General features: G+C 43.9%; 1 protein-coding gene across 1 annotated transcript in view; it reads left to right on the forward strand.

Annotated features, from left to right (window-relative positions):
- Positions 1–20,838, forward strand: part of GDAP1L1 (ganglioside induced differentiation associated protein 1 like 1) — a 932,901-nt gene that overhangs the window by 729,297 nt on the left and 182,766 nt on the right. Inside the window, exon 5 of the mRNA XM_069651319.1 lies at positions 6,010–6,124. Within this exon, the coding sequence (XP_069507420.1) occupies positions 6,010–6,124 (115 nt within the window). The remainder of the gene's footprint in view (positions 1–6,009; positions 6,125–20,838) is intronic.

Genomic DNA, 20,838 nt, shown 5'->3' on the forward strand with positions numbered 1-20,838 from the left:
AAATGGAATTGCATATTAAGAATGAAAATATTGTAAAGTTGACTTGTTCAAATAAACACAATAAAAAAATTAAAAAAAATTAAAAAAAAGTAAACATTCATCACAAAATGTGTGACCCACCACCCCCTCCCCAACTAACCCTCCCCACCACCTCCTCCCCAACCAATCCTCCCCAAACCCCTGCCCAACACACCCTCCCCAACACACCCCCAAGGACACAGTTGTGTCACATGAACTGTTGTTCAGGGTCACTTCTGTGGCCTCTTCTCACCGGACTTACCCATCCTTGTGCTGCTCTGTTGGGAGCTGGCAGGCATGGTGATGATATGGGAGGGGGTCAGAACCAGCTGTATCACTGCACTCTAGGGCCGCCTGGTAAGGGTGAGGGACTCTGCTAGTGCAAAGATGGCCTTGTTCCTCTCCCGGACTCTCTGTGCCAGCAGGACCATTGTGCAGATGACCCACCGGCCGATGCAGATGGTGACCAGTATCATGACGAGGAGGGTGACAATTATTTTTAACATTGCTGCCAACCAGTCCAGTACCCATGCAAGTAGGCTCTCCAACCAGGTGTGTGATGTAGTATACTGTGTTTTCTTCATCATTCCTTTGTGTATTGTTTGTATTTCCTCAACAGCCTGTGTGAGTGTTCCATTTGCTGAATAATTTTCAGGTCTGGCGATGCAACAGGTACTGCCAACCTTGTGGCACATGTCCCATTCCATTGCCGTCAATAGGTCAAGTATGAATCCATTTTGGACGGTCATCAGACGCAAAGCTCGAAGCTCCTCTCAGACTGCATTTAGTCCCTGTTCTGTTGCATTAGCCAATTGAAGCAACTCGTATCTGGTAATCTGGATCCATATTGCATTAGTGGCAGTTTGCACTGCGTGCATCAGGAGGGAGTTGAAGAACACATATGCCTTGCTGAAGAGTCTAAAATGTGGTGGGATAGCATTCAAACTTTGGGTGGACTCAGCTGAGATGCAGTAGCTGGCCCTCTTTCTCCTTGTTCTCTTGGGCCACTCCTCTAGTGTCTCTCGAGGCCTACTATTCCCCTTCTTTCTTTTTTGTGCCAACACGTTACCAAATGGTGCCATGTCTGCATGAGGCACCACCAATGCGGGCTGTGTAAGGTCACCATTGCACACACTCCACCCCAATAAGGTGGCAGCTGGGCATATGCGTTTGTTCCACAGACGCACCAGATGTCCATCACTGCAGCGGTCCCTCTCTCCAATGCTGCAACGCTCATCACCCTCTCACAGCTGGTGTTCGTGCCCAGAGCCACTTTTCCATTTGCTCTGAAACATAAATTATACTGTCTAAGTGGTTTTATGTTAATGGGGTGGTGGTTTTCATCTATACAGGTTAAGGCATATATATTACTGTTACATATCTCCCCACAATCTGCATTTACCCTTTTCACAATCCTTTCTTCAAACCCACCAATCCCTGCATGACATGGACCATCCCTTTTTCCCACTTTTTGTTTTGATACACCAAACCTCTTATTTGCATGAGGGGTCTGGTGTGGCTTCATGGTATATCATGCCCTGCTGTTGATTTGGACATTATTCTCTTGTGGGTAGTGTGAGGAACCGGAAGGTGTCTCACTTACTAGTCCCGGGGATCTGTCATCCAAGTGGCCAGGGCACGGCCTATTGGATCCAGTTCTTGGGGGTAGACCCCTGGGTGAGGATCACTGGGGAGTGGAAGTGGGACTCCAAGGGTTGAGACGTGGGTATCCCCTTCCTTGTAACACCTTTTCTCCATCCTACCCTGGAAGATATTTAGAAGCTCTGCCCCCCCCCTTTCCCACAGGAACACTTGCTCACACTGTAACAGACAACAGAATAACACCAGAGCCATTTACCTGACATGTCCCAACACACAGGTCAGGCAGACTCAGACAATTGACAATAACCACACACACCTGAAGGCCCTTTACCTTCCCCACAGGCATAAAAGGCGGAGCATGAAAGCACACTTCGCGCAAGGCCGAATGCACGAGGAGACAGCTACACCAAACCCACAGTTCAAATGGAGAAGAAAGGCAGTGAGACCTGGAAGGACGGCAGAGGGGGAATTGCACTTGCCCTTTTCAACTCAGACCTGCAATGCCTCTGAAAGGTAAAGCATAAGACTGGGAGTTACAGCTGGTGTGCGGATCAGCAGATGTCAATGGTACACGGGGGTCTCCCCCTTTGATAACGCATGTGTAGAGGCAAGATGGCTACTGTGGTACTATCCTTGACTCCAGAGAACGGAGAAGCCAACGGGTTCAGTACAGCCGGTGAGTGAGAGGCAGCTGATAGCAAACCGAACTGCATTGAGCCCAAGGTTGCAAGTAGCAACATTTTGAACACAAGGAACAGGAAAGAGAACTGTGTTTGAACTTTAAAGAAAGCCCAGTTGAGGTCCAGGTGCAGAGGGTTCCAGCGCCACATGGGCGCTCATTCGGAAGACTCTGACAGGGACCTGTTTATGAAACTACAAGGACCAGAAGACCCTAGGAAAGGGTGGCGTAAGGCGTCAGAGTGGTCCTATAAGGGTTAAATCAAATCCCTTATACAATCGAAAGTCTCTGACCCATTGCCAGAGGAAGACTAGGGGAAGGGAACCCCGCTTTCCAATAGGATTGTGAACTGTGGAATAAGTCAAGTGTGAACCCGACAGAGGGATGCCGAAAGAAAGCTAGGAGAAGGAAAAAACACTGTTTTCTGCTGTAAAGAAGCAATACATGAACCGTGTTAAAAATACATAAACTTTGTTAAAGAAGGCCGTACTGAACCCGACGTAGGGAGGCCCATTTTTGCAAGGCGGATCCGAGCCCGACAGAGGGAAATCCTAGGGGTGAAAGGCAATCGTAATAAGTAATACACCTGTAAACATTGTGTTGACAAGAGTGAACCTAGTCGAGGGGTGTCCACAGTGGGGTATTGTTTAAAAGGACATTTGAATATCATAAGCAATGTTTGGAAGGCCATAGTGAACATGACAGAGGGAAGTCCAAGTTGTAAGAGGGATCTGAGCATGACGGAGGGAGATCCAAGGGGCCAAGAGTAATCGCCCAGGGTACAAGAGTACCGAAGGAACCTTTTGTTTGTTTTCTTGTTACTTTGAATCAGCACGCCTTCTACAGCAAGAGACTTTTTCAGGAAAGAGACTTAGCCTCTGAAAGTTTTGATAGCATTGAACTGGAACTGTGAAACTCATGCTGACGAGGCCAAAGAGTGCGCTTTGCTCGAGAGTCTCGTTTTGTCCCGTGCTTCTAACGTGGGTAAGGGAAACCCAGCCACACCATCCTGACTTATCATTTTGTGAACACTTCTTTCTTTTCTGGTGAACATTATCCTACACTATTTTTGTAATTTAGTCGTAAGTATTGGCAATAGTTTTTTTTAGTATAGGCCCTTTTTGTTTGACAAGACGGCACTAGGACTGCCTTATTATTATTATTTGATGGTCGTATCTTGCTCCCATCTTAGATTTAGGTTTATCTCACCCATTATAAAGTTCAATAAACACCCTTGAACTGTTATCACTTGTGTCTGTCTTTACTGTTGCCACCATGAGTTCCTTACAGTAGCTGGCAACTGTTTTCCTTTCTGGGTCCTTCAGTTTTATATTCTAATTTCATACGTTCGGATGCTTCACCCTTTCCAGTTGTAAGAAGTTATCCTCGTAAACGTCTTCCCCTTCATCAATACATTTGACATCTACTTTCCTTCTGTATTGGAACGTGTTTCTGATATCTCTCTTATAAACACAAATGCAAACTCAACTGTTCTTGTAACATATTTGAGATCCCCAGCCTTAGGGACCATCAGCCAAGAGTCAACTGTGGCCAGTGTGTGGTACAAACTGACACTTGAGTTGTTACATCAGCACATTCCTGAAATCTGGAAGTATTTAACTCTAATCTTTTGATGGTGGAACCCAGTGTTAGGAATCTGCCCACCTGCTACCCAGTACCACTGTATGCACCCATTCATAGACATTGTTCGTAGCTATAACTCTGATGTTAAAACCCACAAACTGCCATGGCATTCTGTTTTACTGCTGCAGGTTGGGACAAAACAACTTTCATGTTCCAGTGTGGGTTTTGGGGTAAAGCTCCTAATGCATTCTGCTGGATGTATGCTGTCCAGAAGGCAAAGGGCTCGGGGAGGCATACTAAATACATTCACTTGCAACACGCTGCTACAAGTTGGAGAAACCCTGATTGCATTCACATTTTACAAGCTCCTGCAGGCTAGGCTACCAAAAGAGGGTGAGGCTTTAATTGCAATCCACTGCTGCAAACTACTGAAGCCTGGATTGCACTTAATTGGACACAGCTGCCTCAGGCTGCAATCAGCTGCACCTTGTTGGACTGTGGGCTGGGAGGGCTTTATAAACTCACTCTGAGGTGTACCCAGTGTTCTATTAACTGCCTTTACCTGGAGTTCCTGCTTCATGTGGTGTTTGAGCCTTTCATGTTATCAAGCTTTGGTTAATAAATCCTACCTGCTATAGCTGTTTTCCAGTTTCTGTCTTGTTTGCTGTTGAAGCTAATCCTTTTTCTGAAAGGATTTTGTCCTGCCTTTTTTCCTTTTCCCAAACCTTGATTTGCTTTGAGCAGATTCCACCCCCTCAGCTCACAGGCTCACCTTGTTTATGGCAAGCTGCCCCTTACCCATGTTGCTTTACAATCTAAGTTTCATGCTTTACTTGCTAAGACCTTTGTCCATAATTTAAGTATCGGCTTTTTAGTTTACTTCGTTTTCTGAACCACATGTTTGCAGCAATGTCTTGTCTTGTCTGTTATTAGTGCACTGAGTTTCATGAACCACGTATTCGCTGGGTTGGCAGCGGCCCTTTCGCTTGTTCTCTTGTCTATAATTAGTGCACTGAGTTTCTTGAGCCATCTATTCACTGAGTCGGCAGTGACCGACTACTTTTCCTGTGACAAAAGCTTTATGTTTCATGATATTCCTAAAACGGTAGATTTCCAAGTTTATGTATGGAAACCTTCCTTGTCTAAGTTCCCTCCTACAGCCTCTGTCTACAGTTTCTGCTCTTTGCTTCTTTTCTCCACCTATCCTGTACTTGGTTATTTCTATCCACTCTGCTTTTCCGCATTGATTACAAATTGGTCCACTGTTGTGTCTAAGCTCTGTATCCATACAGAGTGTGACTGCGAGGTTAGTCTCCATTAAGATCAGATAAGGAAAAGACTTTGGTTGCCTTAGTCTAGTTCGTTCAAATCTTACCTGTCTCAGTATATTGTCTCCAGCTTTACCCTTTCGCTGAGTGCAACCATCTCATCAGCATGTCTTACCCATGATGTTGCTGCATGATTGTTGTTAAGAATAATCTGCTGGTACCGATCCCAAGAGCTTTACCTAATCTGATAGAGACCCCTTATCATATCCCAGTACACCCTTTATTCTGATCAATCCGTTTACCCAGTATATTGCCTGCCTTCTCTTTTTCTCGGTGTCACTTTACTTTCAGCCCACTCCTGCACCTACAGTTCTTGTGACTGTGACTTTATGGAAACTTGTGACCCGTCGCCACAAAGATCATCTTGGTATGCCCTGTTTCTGTTACATGCTAAGTTTTACCTCCCGAGTCGCCCCAAAACAACAGTGTGTACTCCGACATATATCTATTGCCGTGTGCACTCCTGACACCAAACCAAAAGGCAATGTTATTTGCTGCACTTGGTGGAACGATTCCATACAGGTGCCCGCATGATGCTGAAACACAACGTGACATTCTTTGTTACAGTGAATACAACTGGTATTCCTTTTAAAGCAACAAAAGGTTTCACGCAGCAATTTGCATGTATTAATGTGGTATGTTAAGAGAGACCTTTCTCCTTATTTTACATGTGCACACTTTTTATTCTGAGTTCTAACCGATATTAAAAGTCAATTTTTGTCATGTGCGGATCTGGAATATGTCAATGAGAGTTCCATAGAATATGAAAATGTATCAATGTGTTCTAATTTCCAACAGGACAAAATACTCGAACATGACAACGTGAACTACTTAACCAAAATCCTCGGTGAACTGGGCATGGTATTAGACCAAATTGAAGCAGAGCTGGAGAAGAGAAAATTGGAGTATGAAGGTATGCTGGATTCTGTGCCACAATTTTGAATTTATCTAATAAGGTACATTGAAAGAGAAAGCACTGTTTTGTTCCAGCAGTACTTGTTTTAGTAATATAATATCCACTTGTTTTTGTTTCCTTTTAGTTTAATATCTAATCATTTTATCAACGCTGAGTGAGTGGGAAGCAGTCTTCAATGTAAAATGCATTCGCTTTGATACATGAACGAATGATGTCTGTGGCAGTGTAGCCCGGACTGAGCGTATATCTTTTTCAATTAAAGGACACAGAGCCGGAGGAGCTTATACAACTTTCTTTATTTGTGTCCTAGTAGCAACTGACGCAAAAGGCACCAAACACTTCCCTCAACCCCCACGTCACTTAACCCCGCCCTCCTCACGCGAGCCCGCTACATGCCTCCTCCTTTGGCCGGTGATTCCATCGGGCCCCTCATCCTCCTGCAAACCTGCCACACGCCTACACGCCTTCTCCTGCGGCCAGTGATCCCACCGGGCCCCTCATCCTCCTACAGGCCTGACACACGCCTTCCCACTGCAGCCAGGCATGCTGGGCCATTACCAAGGCTCCAGCTAGAGGGCAGGATGCCCAACAAAGACTGCAGCGCAACGAAGAGCGCTCCTCCACGCTCCAGGGACACGTGAATCCCACAACAGTGAACTCCAACACAGCAGTGACACAGGAGCCCATCCACCCCAGCCGCTCCTGCTAACCCGCCGAGGAAGACACCAAGCCAAGGTTCAGCATGTCCTCCATCCCCAAAAGGCAGGCACCCACAACAGCCATATCCTGCTTGAACTAACAACGGGACAATTACCCCACAGACACAGGCCCATTAAGGGGGCCACCTGCACCCATGTCCAACAAATATTCCAGACCTCCAGCAGACCGAAGGGAGGTCCCTCACCTGCTTCCAAGTGACAGTCACGCCGGGGGCACCCTATTGCCACCGCCACCGCCATAGCAATCACAGTCAGTGTGTGGCACACGCATCGCCGCTATGAGCAACCCGAGCAACCCACCCTCACCCCAGCCCTCCGGCAGCATACAGTCCATACAGCTGCACATGTCGCTACCATTTTCCACAACGCCACAGGCCACTAAAGGTCTGTGATGGACAGAGTGGATGGAAGAGTTCCACCATTTTGTCAGGGGGTCTGGCGATGGCGACTCGCCCCATCTATGCGATTTATTTCTCAACCTGGTATGGAGCGAAGTAAAAATGATCGTCAAAACAATACCGACAGCCGACCAGATTTTGCCTCCCTGATGAAGGCTCTTGACAAACTGCTCATAATTGAACCCAACAGAGACTATGAAAGATACCTCTTCAACCAGTGCTCACAGAAGCCACAGGAGACGGTAGATGAATACATAACCCATCTAAGAATAAAAGGTGCCCACTGTCAGTTTGATGCTTTCTCCCTCGATGAAGCCATAAGACTACACATCATCGAGGGCTGCCTCTCACCATCTCTCAAAAAACAATTGCTTAAAAAGCCCCTAACCATTCCAGAGGTCAGTGAACTCGCTCGAATCTTCGAGAGGGTCGATGCTCAAGTCGCGTCCATGGCAAGCTCGACTACTCCAAAACACAAATCAACCGAGCTGATCGCAGAAATACAATCACCAGCTCCAAGCTCCTCTCCCCTCCCTCGCCATACAAATACGCACATGCTCTTCGTTCATGCTCTCATGGCTCACACTCAGGTAGACAAAAGCACCCACACTTTCACGTGTGCACACACACACACATGTACACATATACACACAGACACACATGCACAGACCTGCACAAAACTCTTGCATGCACATACACAAGCACACTTCAAGCATTTCATCAAACATGCATGCACGTACAAATACAATTGAACACTTACCTAAGGTCTTCTGCTAGCTGCCAATACTAATTTCCTCTTTTGACTGGGGGACATCATGCAAGCGCCCTGGCATTGAACGGGATGCCAGGAACAAATTCAGGAAGCACCAGCATGCCCCAGAAGGACCTGAGCATGCAGGGCATGCCAAGTGCTATTGCTTACTGATCAACTTGTGTTGGTTGTTAAGCAACCTCTGGTCAGCGCATGCCACACCCCACACACAAGTTGAAAAAACAAAATTAAGTACATTTAATGGGCAAGAGTGGGCCATTCTGGACCACAAGGGGGCTCACCGGGCATGGAAGAGGAGCCTGAGGATTGACTGCCATCCTTTAGCCCCTGCTAGCTCTACCACTGAATCAAAGTTAAAGACTGTAATTTTAAGGAAGGCCAAAGCAAGCTTACTACAAACACTCAGTGGAAAGTCAATATTTCAGAATTATTTACTCCCGCGCACTACAAATTAAGCCCTAACTCAAACTACTGCTTCACAACACTCACTTTAAATTATTAAGCAGGTTGCATCAGTGCTATATATATATATCACCCATCTATATTGTATGGATATTATCTTTGTAAGAAGAGGTCACACATGTTTACCTCCTTGCCACTATCCCTGCAGCCCCTTTCTCTATACACATCATAGTCATCAAAAGATGATCTTCTGTTGCATCAATAACAGTACATGTTCTACAATTATTCTGAAATAGCAGAAACTATTTATTTATTTGGAATCAGATACCTGCCCCATTACTTAAAGCCAGCTGCTCGCCATTCTTCTGTATGTATTGTTACACATTTTCTGTGGCCTCAAAACTATTCTAAATTTAGTTTTTGGGTAATATTTACATGCTAAAATGCCAATAATGTATGCCTAGATAGTTGTTAAGTATGAAAGGAGTTTATATTTGACACCACACCTTTGCCTAATGATAAGTAACTTAGTGAACAATACTCCTAGTTTTTATGGAATAATCACTTGTCCAATGATGGTAAGATTGTAAACTTGGCCTCCCCACAGATTCATTCATCTACTCAGATGCTGGAAGACTGCTGGCCAATAATGCATGTGAATGTCCAGGAGGCTCAATTAGATTATTTATTTAATTTCTTCCGACTATCCATGGAGTTTCCCCTGCTGATAAGATTGCCGATGCGTCTCAGTTCATCATCTGGTTCAATTTCAGAAACAAAACCGGTGGTACAATATTACTTGAATAGTTTGGAAAAACAGAACTTGCAGAAAATTAACATATTTCAATAAAAAGTGACAAGTGGTCACCCCATTCATACTCACTTTCCGCACATACATGCGTTGGCTGCTGCACAAATGGAGGCGTACCCACTCGCAGGAGGACCTGTAACTCTACCTCTCTGCCCTGAACTCTCTCAAGTCCTCTTTTGATAGAGAAAAAAGGGAATTCTACCTAAACCCCATTGACTCTCACTCCAACCATCCTCACCACCTATAGGGCACCCTAAACTCAATCCTCACTCCTCCTTCATCTATGACTATCAACACCACTCTCACAGCTAGTGACCTAGCTGAATACTTTGCTGCAAAAATTCCCAAAATTAGAGACTCTCTCCTGACCTTCCTCACACTCTCTCCACCTACATTTTCCGCTCTGCTTACTCTACTATCCTCCTCTGCCTCTATCTCCCACTTTAGTCACACTAAAACTGAAGAAGTCTATCTTTACCAATGAAAGCTAACCCCTCTTGTGCCCCATCAGACCATCTTGCTCCTCAGCTAGTCAAGCCTATTGCCCATTTTGCCGCCTCTCACCTCGCTGAACTCTTCTACCTACCTTTCAACACTGCTTGCTTTCCCTCTATTTTCAAAACAGCCACAGTCATCTTGTATGGCAAGTCCCTTCTGATGCCAGTAACATAATCCAAAGAGCCAAAAATGCAATCCACAAGATACAGGAAAAACAAATATATTGCAATAACTGCCTAGGCTGGAAAACATCCGACAGACATTCAAATTGTAGTAGAGTGAGGGCATGATTATATTGTGGTTACAGAAAGCAAAAAGCAAAAATTAGTTTTAAAATTCTACATCAGTGATTGGCTGGCAAGAGTTGCAGTATGCATGATTTTGTACATTGCTCATTTTCATTGGCCTATTCTAAACATGTGGTAATAGTGATGTTTATGCAAGTGAGCTCATTTCTAATGAAGTCACCTTCATTCTCATGGTCAGTGATTGGATTGTGAGAGATTGAAACATGTAGCAGACTGTTTTGGTTCATTATTGGCTGTTCCAGGAGGAGTAAATGTGGAGTGAGCAAGCAGAGAATTCTCAGCCAATTAGAATGTGAGTTTGTGACATTGTGACAAAGAATTATAAGATCCAAGTTCCGTCGTAAATGATCTAAGCGATTTGGCACCAGAATACTGTTATCACCGTTATAAACTGTGCATTATCAGTTCATGTTGTAACTTTGCTCGGTGGAAAGTTTACTCACATGTCCTTCCTGCATGTGTTCACCTTGTTCGCCTTCTGACCTTATGTGCCGGGACCTTGCTGCTGACAAACATTGCTCATTCATAATGGCACAAATGTGAATGTGTTTGTGCAGTGCATACTGCCATAAAAGTGTCTCTATTTTGCTAATGCATGCAGGCAGAGTAACATGGGTGTGGGCAGCTATAGCAACTCATTAGTTCTTATGTAATTCTATTATATAGTCAAAGGTGCTTATGCAGATGAGCAGTCTGCATTACTGCTGCATTCATGTAGTGGGCTATGTGTAAATGTCTGTGTTGTTTTCTATTTCTTAATTAGGGCTGAGCAATGAATATTGGTTTTTGCATAACTGTTTGTTTGCCAAAGAGAGCTCTGCAAGTGTAATTTGCCATGCAGGTGGCAGTGTTTTGCTGCAATCATTCTATCTCTAGAAATATACTTTGTATTGTGTTTTCTGCTCGACCCCTGCCAAAGTGCGAACTTCATTAAGTTAAAATTGTCATATTTTCTCTGGGACATGGCTCTGGGAACGTCAGCAAACCTTACGTAGTCTGATCAAGCAGAGTACAATGTCTTGTCTTTAAACCTCCGGAGTCTAGTGTACTTTTATGTTGCTCTTTCATCTCACTATGCAAACTGCATTCTGGTAAAGCTTTTTTGCTTCCCCTTAACTGTAATCAGTTCCTGCGTAGCCTCTGGCCGTGTAAAATGTTGCAACTTTGTAATGTGTGCCTTTGAGCGAAAGTCTGAATGCTGTATTCTGCAGTGTGCTGCGTAGTGCATTAAGCTAATGTAAAATAATGGTGATCATGTATTCAGCAATAAAGCAAAATTATTCTTGGCCTAGCTAAGAGGGACATGGTTATGTTTATTCATAATATATGTGTGTGTGTTTGTGCGTGTGTGTGTTGTTGCCTAATTAAAGCATGACTACTGGTGCTCTGCAAGTCTAAGCATGAAGCCTTTTTACTAAATGGGGCTGCTTGTGTCATCACAGTGCCCTTTTTTACAGTGACTTTATACTTTTGTGCAGGTTTGGGACGTTGCATAAATGTGTCCATGTTCTGATACTCCCCTACAATCCTAAAAAAGCACTACTCTAAGGTGCTCGAAAGGGTTGTGTTCAACCATTGTACACATTTCTTAGACATCCACAACCTTCGAGACCACCTACAAGCAGGTTTCTGCTCCTGTCACTCCACTGAATCTGCTCTCATGAATATGTCCAACTTCATTGCCTCTGCTAAGCACTCCAACCTATCCTCTATCCTAACTCTACTTGACCTGTCTGCTGCCTTTGACACTGTAGATCACTCTAATCTCCTTAATACTCTCTTTCTTATTGGGATTCACAATTAAGTCCTTGCCTGGATTGAACCCTACCTTGCACCTCGCCCATTCCCTTCCTCCTAGAACAACAGCACCTCTTAACTCACTCCTCTAAATGTGGTGTTCCACAAGGCTCTGTTTGGATACGCTCCCCTTTACACTGTACACCTCTACTCTTGGGACACTAATCTCCTTCTTTGGGTTCTCCTGAAAACTATTTGTGGATGACACCTAAATCTTCTTCAGTTTTCCTGAACTCTCCTCTGCTCTCTCTATCAAATTTTCCAACTGTGTCTCTGCCATTAAATATTGGATGGCTTTGCACTCTCTGATGTTAAACTCTACCAAAACAAAGGTTCTCTTTTTCCCCGTCAAATTCTCTCTCTCATCTCTTCCTCTGCCTATCCAATTCCCACCTGACACTCGCCACTACTCTTCTTCAGCGAGAAATATTGGCATTATATATGACTCTTCTCACACCTTCTCTACTTTCATCTCTAAAACTGCAACAGCAGCTCGCCTCAACCTCTTAAATATTAGGAAAATCAGGCACCTCCTTCAACACTTTCACCACCATCAAGCATCTCTTAAACACTCTTGTCTCTATACTGTACTACTGTGCCAGCATCCTCTTTGTTCTACCCAACTATGCTTTCTGTCCTCTCGACAAGTTCATTAACTTCGCTAACAGGACTCTCTTTGAACTCCCTCACTACACACCTACTTCCTCGTACCATCACCAGGCTGGATGGCTGATGATGCAAAACAGGGACAGATTTAAATTTCTTCTCCTGGTTCACAAATCTATCCATGGCAAGGCACCACTGTATCCATCTTCCTCTATCCAATTCTACAAGCCTTCTCGTAGCTCTGTACCCTTGTGGCTCCTCACCCTGCCTGTGCCTCCTATCGCTTCCGGTCTTTCTCTCTTCTTGCTCCACTTGCATGGAATTCTCTACAGACATCCAAAAAACGGCCCACATGAATTTGTTCCAAAACTAACTAAAAGCCTATCTTCCCGCCCCTGAGTTACCCTCTTAACCCACCTCCCATATATTTTCTCGCTAAAATGTTTCCCTTGCCTCTGTCCCTCACTTTCTCTGCCTCCACTCTAGCACTTCCCCCATCATAGTCGCATCCCGAGCCCAGCTGGCAATACCGCCTACCTGAACTTAATAATGTCCAATGTTGGTTGTCCTTAATCTATGTATACCCACTTATATATTGTCCCCGGTGAATGTCCCATTTACTCCCCTGCACAACCTGGTCAGAATGTCACCAAAACTCACCCAATTGTAAGAAGCTCACAGCTTCCAGTTAAATACGATTTCTTATCTATTGTATGTTGTTTTAAAGGCATGGTCTAGTAAAAAATGTTATTGTCCCTACGAGTCGGCCATGTTTTTTTAAGCCTAAGTGGCTCGATTTTAGAAAACTTTCCTATGGACCTTACCCGAGTTCTCATCCATTAAACGCACGCGAAAACAAGCACCAGGGAGCCGCCATTTTCTGATAATCCTATCTTTTCCCCGATCGCCGTGGCTGACCTGCTTTTGCGGCACTAAATCAATTCCCCCGCCCCTGAGCCTGACATTATCAAAACATTCATATTCCCCGCCTCTCCCCGTGATGTTACTGTGCTGCGTAGGCAAACGCGCCCAGTCGTCTTCTGCGCGACACCACACAGAACCCGGAAACCAACACAGATCAACTCACAACACAGCGCGCCACAATTCGGAATATGAAACTGTACTTTAAAATGAAACAGCAACACGGTACATTTGGTAAAGTACATTTATTTGACATTAAATGTTTAGAGAATATTCAGCAATTGACATATGAACTCTGGAAGCCATTTATTTTCTTATATCTGTATCCGCAATAACTGTTCCGTTTCATCTTGAGTCACGCGCTGTTCCTTTATGGTACACAGGGTGTTCATTTTCGTAAAAAGAATCACTTTGGAAGCACGGTGAACTGCAAGGCTGTTCCATCAACTAGGCACTAGTCCAGCCTAAAGGTTGATATGTTGCTTCTAGCCACTAGTACAGCGTAAGGGCATGTGGGCCCTTGGCGATCGTCCCATAATATGGTGATCATGCTCCAGTTGTTGACACGAAGCTGCAGGTGTCTGCTGAAGAATCCATCCACCGGTGTCTCAAACAGATGGCAGTGGCAGTAAGGGATCAAATACCTGTTATGAAAACAAAAAAAATGATAATTAGTCTCGCTAGCCGAACTTCATTAATATTACTCATTTTATTTATTACGGCTGATCAGAAACTATTTGCTTGCAAGGGTAGTTCAATGGAGTATGTTCGTCTCTAAAATCAATGCGAAAAGTAACGAGATAAATCGAGGCCAACACACAATGATAAACGACAGTCTACATGCGTGAGGAATGATATGATATATGATATGGCATTTGTAACGCGCCTATACTCAAGTGTTTCTAGGCGTGACGAGGGAGGTGGGGAACAAGGGCAGACAGACAACGATCCTACTAGGCCAGGTGTCTTTCTGATCGCGCATGGGGATGGGCTGTACAAGGTTAGTTGAATACAAATTAAATAATAGGGCCAGCTGGTGGCAAGTGCAAGGTAAATGCTGGGAGAAGCTGCTGAAGGATACAGAGACAGTCCCGTAGTGCAGGGAAAAGTGGCTGGGCCAAGGAGCGAGATCGGTGAGACCAGTGCACCTGCATGCCCATGTGCCCACTACGAACAGTTTTACTTGCTTTTCCTAGCTCTTCATTCATTCATTTATTCATGCATCCATTCATTAAATCTTCATTCCGGTATAAAAGCGTGTAAAGATTTACTTACATTATATTTGAAATTTCCATTGTGTCTCTTCGTAATGCAGTCTGTAAAACGGACCGTGCTCTTGACAATGATTTTTCGTATACTGACCTAAAACTGAAACTCGGTCTAGTTTCTGAATTTTCTGCCTTATCGTCTCTTACGTTATTGCGCACTCCCTTCAAATGTAGTTCTTTCGGCATGGTCCCTGTCTCAAGGTCAAAAACAATAGACCCTTATACTTCCAGTGCGACTTGTGGGCCTCATCTGGGCGCTGTCCTTCGCATTCTTTATTTGCAACATCACGTAGTATAGGCATCTATGAGAACTTGAAGTTTAGAATCCGTCGATGTAGTGCGCCTCAATGTGCAAATGCGAACTGGCTTCTCTCCCAAATGCCACGGCCCGCTTGGCTGGCGCGTTCTAAGTGCCCCAATTTTGGCCCCGTTGTCTGCGAGCTTTGCAGCCCAAATTGAGACATTTAATTTTTGGTGGAACGTCAGGGAAAGTATAAAGTACCACAGGAGTTGAGTTAAAAGTGAGATTTATTGTTTGTTTGTTTGTTTTATTATTTGCAATACGCAAGCCTCCACTCCATTAGCAGTGTGCAGCATTACATTTACATGAGATGAGACATGAGAAAAATATATACATACACATATGTGAGGTGAATAGAGAGAATTCAAAGATGACACCCAGCTTGTTCGCCACCCATGATGGTGAAGGTAGGGGTTAGGTTTACAGGTACACTGTACAATAACATTTATTTACAAAAAGACAATCGTATTGCAATTATTTAAACCGGGATTTGTACTTCACAATCAGCTGTGCATCGGGTGGGCATGGCACAGTCGCAATGTTCGGTGGCAATGGATCACTGCTCTGCACAGAAACGTCCAAAATTCCATATCTGTGCTTCTCTAACACAGCAACAATAAGGCCTTTCACAAAGTCGAACTGCATTTCATCATAGACTGGTTTGATCATCCATTGCTTACTTCGTTTTGAAAACACCTTAGTGTAGCGAGGCATCCTTACTTTACCCCTAGTTCTAGATTGTTCACGCCCGACATTGCTGTTATGGGCCAAGACCGCTAGTAGAGTGCAATGTTTCATGCCCCGAAAGCTAAAATGCAAGCGCTTTGGCCTGTACTTTAGGCACATATTGTGGAACACCTCCAAATCTCCTGTGTGACAGAATTCTGTCAGTCCTCTCAAATCTCTTGATAGAGTTTTGTCGAAAACAATCTTCTCAATGGCTTTGTGTGTCGGTGAAGATGGAATCAACCACTTCTTCTTCCGTGCCTCCTCTGGGGACAAAGGGCCATGTTCACATTGGTGGAAATGTTCATTTGCTGTCCAACGGTGAACGTTGGTACAGTGGTGCATCAGTGACCGCCATTTTTCAAGTAGTATTTCCACTGACCCCTCACAAGTTTTTGAGCTCCACCAAAGATGGTTGGTGATAGAATGTGACCACTGCAAAATACTTTCAAAACCTTTTTTTTCCCTGCAGCCGAGATTTTCTTATTGATTGATTTAGCAAGATGCCATACATCAAATTGATGTTTAATATGTGGGAACTGCTCTCTCATTGTCTTGGCAATTGAAACGTGCCTATCCGTGGCTATGAGGTCGATGTGCATTCCCCTCGATTGTAGATATTCCACTGATTTTATAAAACCTAGTTTCTCCATGGCCGCTGAGGATGTGCATTGTGTTACCTGCACGACCACCAAACTCACAATTTTCTTACTATCCATGTTCTGAAAGTGGTAGGTGCAGTACTTGGCAGAAAATCCAGGGCTGTCGCACTGTCCATCGCCGGCTAGCCTGAATCGTTTGCCTTCGAATGTACTTGCTAGAAACAATTGTTCAATTTTCCAGGCATCACTAATGGCCGGAAACAGATAATCACGTTGGTATGTGTAGTACAGCGCTTTAGAAATGAAATGGAGTCCCAAAAACTGAAAGAAAGCCTTTAACTTTCTAAAACTGGAGCCACTAAAAAGTGATGCACCTGCACACAGTAGATTGCCTGCTGGCAGTTTCCCCAGCATTGGTTGTGCAGACCATGAGAACCTATGATTTAATCTACAGGCGGCATTTATTTTGACATTACTGCCTTTTATTTGACGAGTCACATTAATCAATGGCTTCCCACATACTTTCCCTCTAATGGAATGCACACATTTCAGCATACTTATAATTTCCATCAAACAACTGTCGAATACAATGTATTTGCTCTCTTTCATTAGACTGTCATCCTGCGTCAACGTTGTTTCGGCCTTTGACATTGTGGAGATTTCAACACATTGGAAAGTAATATCGCTGATATCAAGTTCTGATGCGTCTATGGATGCTGCGGCTGGTTCATTCACTGTCATTTCAACATCTATTACTTCAACATTGATCGGAGAACACAACAATGTCGACAGGTTTTTTGGTGGCAAATTTTTGGCGGGTGTAGATTGTGTAAATTGATCTGCAACTACTTCAGAGCTATCTTCAATACATTCAATAACATCTTCTTGTGGTGGTGCGGTCGCACTGTAGCTATGGTCCAATACAACTTTGCTGTAGTCTCCAAACACAATTAATTCATGTTCTGGCCATTGGACATGAGCATCTCGAGCCTGAACACGCCTCGCCTCAATTAATAGTTCCTCCATAGTGTACACGGTCTGGCAAGCCACATCTCTAATTCGCTTCACTGTCTGTGTGTGTATAGTTCTGACACCCACGGGTAACTGGAAGAGAGATTGGAAAAGGGATGTTCAGTTTAAACACAAGATGGAGTGTAGTAGAATTGACTGGAAAAAAACATAAAATAGTCCCCAGCACAAACATTTTTTTAAAGTTATGAACTGTTTGTAACTAACCTTTTTTTGTTTTTTTTTGTTTGCAACTTTTTTGACTCGACCTTCAACATCTGCACGCTGTAGCTCCGATTCCTTTCCGCATGTCCTCCCTTCCTCTTGCGCTGCAACGACTATATTTTCTGTATCCGCATAGACAGCACGGAATGAGGCTCCATCGTCTCCCTGAAACATAGTACTTTCATTACTATGTATCAAAATATTGTTAGCATAAAACACACGTGAGGACGAACACACAGGTACATCTCAATAGCCAAATACGATTTAAACATTGTGTGCAACAATCAAACGACAAGTATTCGACCAGTGATGATCTATTTCGATGGAACTGTCAGTATCCATACCTCTGGCTCGGCATGGACTGCCATGAATGGTTGTATTGGAGAGTAGGCATCCGCATCTCCCTGAAACACAGTACTTGCATTAGTATGCTTTTCAATATTGGAAACACAACACATATAAAGAGATAACCGCAAATGATGCATTGTCCAAAAGAATCAAGGAACATCCAAATATGATCACATTTCATCGACTTATTTCAACGATTCCTTTACATCTGCATCATCTAAATGAGATGTTGTGATTGTGGTGGAAGCTCCGTCGTCTCCCTGAAACACAGTACTTGGATTAGTATGGTTTTCAATATTGGAAACATAACACACACTTGGGGTCGAACGCACAGGTACATATAAAGAGATAACCGTGAAAGATGCATTGTCCAAAAGAATCAAGGAAAATCCAAATATGATCACATTTCATCGACTTATTTCAACGATTCCTTTACATCTGCATCATCTAAATGAGATGTTGTGATTGTGGTGGAAGCTCCGTCGTCTCCCTGAAACACAGTACTTGCGATAATAGGGAAGAAAGTATAGCAAATGGAATCACGTTATATGATCACGCATGATGGAGCTGTCATTATCCATACCTCGTGCTGCTGAAGAATATCTATGGATGTTGCAAATGTAGTGCGCACTTCCGAAAGCTGTTGCGCCGATTCGTATACTTGAATGTCAGGCTCTGCATCAAGTGCAGGGGTTGACGCTCCATCAACTGCCTGAAACATAGTACTTGCATTAGTGAGGTTTACAATTGTGAAAACATAACACACACCTGGGGTCGACAGCACAGGTATATATCAACGGCTAACCACGAATGAAACATTGTGTAGAACAATCAAACGACAAGAATTCCAGCTCTGATGATGATGCTCGATGGAGCTGTCAGTATCCATACCTCCTGATGTTGAAAAACATCTAGAAATGTTGTAGATGTGGTGGACGCTTCAGCATCTCCCAGAAAGACAGTACTTGCATTAGTATGGATAACACTAATTATAACTGAAAACAAACACCAGTGGACGATAACTAAGGTGTATATCAATTGGAAAGCAGTAACCAAACATTCGGTAAAATAATTACACGATAGAATAAAACTATTACTTGACATGCATAAAACAAGTATGTAGCGGATTAGCCTAGTAAGATTACCTGATACGCGCTAGAAGGGGTTGATAACTGCGACCACGTCAAGGATGTAGAATGTTCTTGCTTCAGATTCAAGGGATAGTCAAGAAGTTGTAAAGGTCAATTAATGATTGATAATGAAATGCCAATATTAAAAATAGCCATGTAAGCCGACAGAATACTTGAAAAATGCTCTATACAGCACAGTTCCCTGTCCCCATATATATATACATTGCGTTTGTGGGTTATGAAATCGAAAAAGAATATATTGAGAAATGTCATTATTCAAAAAACTATACACTCATATCAATATCGAAATTATTACAAGGGATAGAACGCCTACAATATCAATTAATCCATTCGGGTACACACTACCGCAAGGCCGAAAGCTAAATCCGGACACTTGACTCACCGGTGGCGGAATGTGGACGAATAGAGTGGGAATAGCGTTTTCGCGCAATTTCTGTGTCGTTCGCCGTTTATTCTTCTTTGTTACCCAAGAAGTTGTGTACATGTCAAAGGAAAAGTGCCGGCTGCAGATGCGGTATCGATCACCCCTCTTGTCCTCTAAGACTTGTTGGACTCTACTTTCCAGCTCATCCAGTGGATATCCGCAATGTCTGACCCATTCTCTTATTCGATCAACAGTTTTCGGGAATACATGCATTGTAGTTCCTTCAGATTTCGAATGGGTCTTCGAAAGGGAAACCGCTAATCGAACAGGCAGGTATTGTTGATAAATCTGAAAAGTAAATATCGCCATTATTATACAATCTTCAAGAATAAAGATTTGATACAAAAGTAAATGAATCATACAATGATCAATGCAAGGTTTGTTTTGGTCGCAGGAACTATACCAGTTCATTATGTGCGGCTTAGTATTTGCATAAGTTGCAGAAATGTATAATTGATGTGACTGAAATCTGAACATGTGACTCGTCCCTTGGATGTTCTGTCTTGCACGAGAAGGAAACATGCTTACATTATAGACTGGACCCCCGAAGGATGCAATTCAATGACAATAGACAAAGATGAAAATAAATAGATCTATTGATAGCACAGCAATTGAAATTCAAGTCAATAGCAATGAGACCAATGAACATAGCACTATTGGGTACTCTAATCGCAAATAGATAGAAATTTAAAAATCTGCGAAATATGACCAGGATACATGGCCTTACCTTGACCAACAAACAGTTGGATTCAGCAAGCAGAGCAGTATGTTGCGGGAGAATAGGTGGATGGCCACAGGTAGCGCACTGATGGGTATGCTCGAAGCGGTCACAGAAGTTCACGGATAGCAGGACGACGAGCAGATTAGCATAGATCTCAGTGGTTCCCAGGTAGCACGTTCAGGAGTTGACTTGCAAAGCACAAAGATGTTCTCATGAGACATATCGAGTGGTTTATAAAGTATTAGAAACTGGGGTGTGTTTGTGAATGAATGACGTATGTATGTCGTGGTATTAGGGGGGCGGCCTGCTTCAAGGGGAGGCCTGGCTGGAGACACGGGGTCGGAGGAGGCCATGTGACCGATGGCTCCTTGGCGTGGGACACCTTTTGAAGTGTACATGTAGTTTGGCACCTTGGCCGTTTGTGCCCGTCACAGCCCCCCATGCCAGCGCGCATCCACTGGCGCGAACCGCCTTTGATACAGGGGGGTGGGATGGATGGCCCTGGGGCGTGCAGATAAGGCACAGGAAGACTGCTGAATGGAGACACACTTATGTGGATTGCAGGGGGGCGGCCTGCCTCAGGGGAGGCCTGCCTGGAGACACAGGGTCTGAGGAGGCCATGTGAACAATGGCCCCTTGGCGTGGGACACCTTTTGAAGTGTACATGTAGTTTGGCACCTTGGCCGTTTGCGCCCATCACAGCCC

This window comes from Ambystoma mexicanum, chromosome 3p (assembly GCF_040938575.1).
Source record: "Ambystoma mexicanum isolate Mex_15411 chromosome 3p, UKY_AmexF1_1, whole genome shotgun sequence".
NCBI lineage: Eukaryota > Metazoa > Chordata > Amphibia > Caudata > Ambystomatidae > Ambystoma > Ambystoma mexicanum.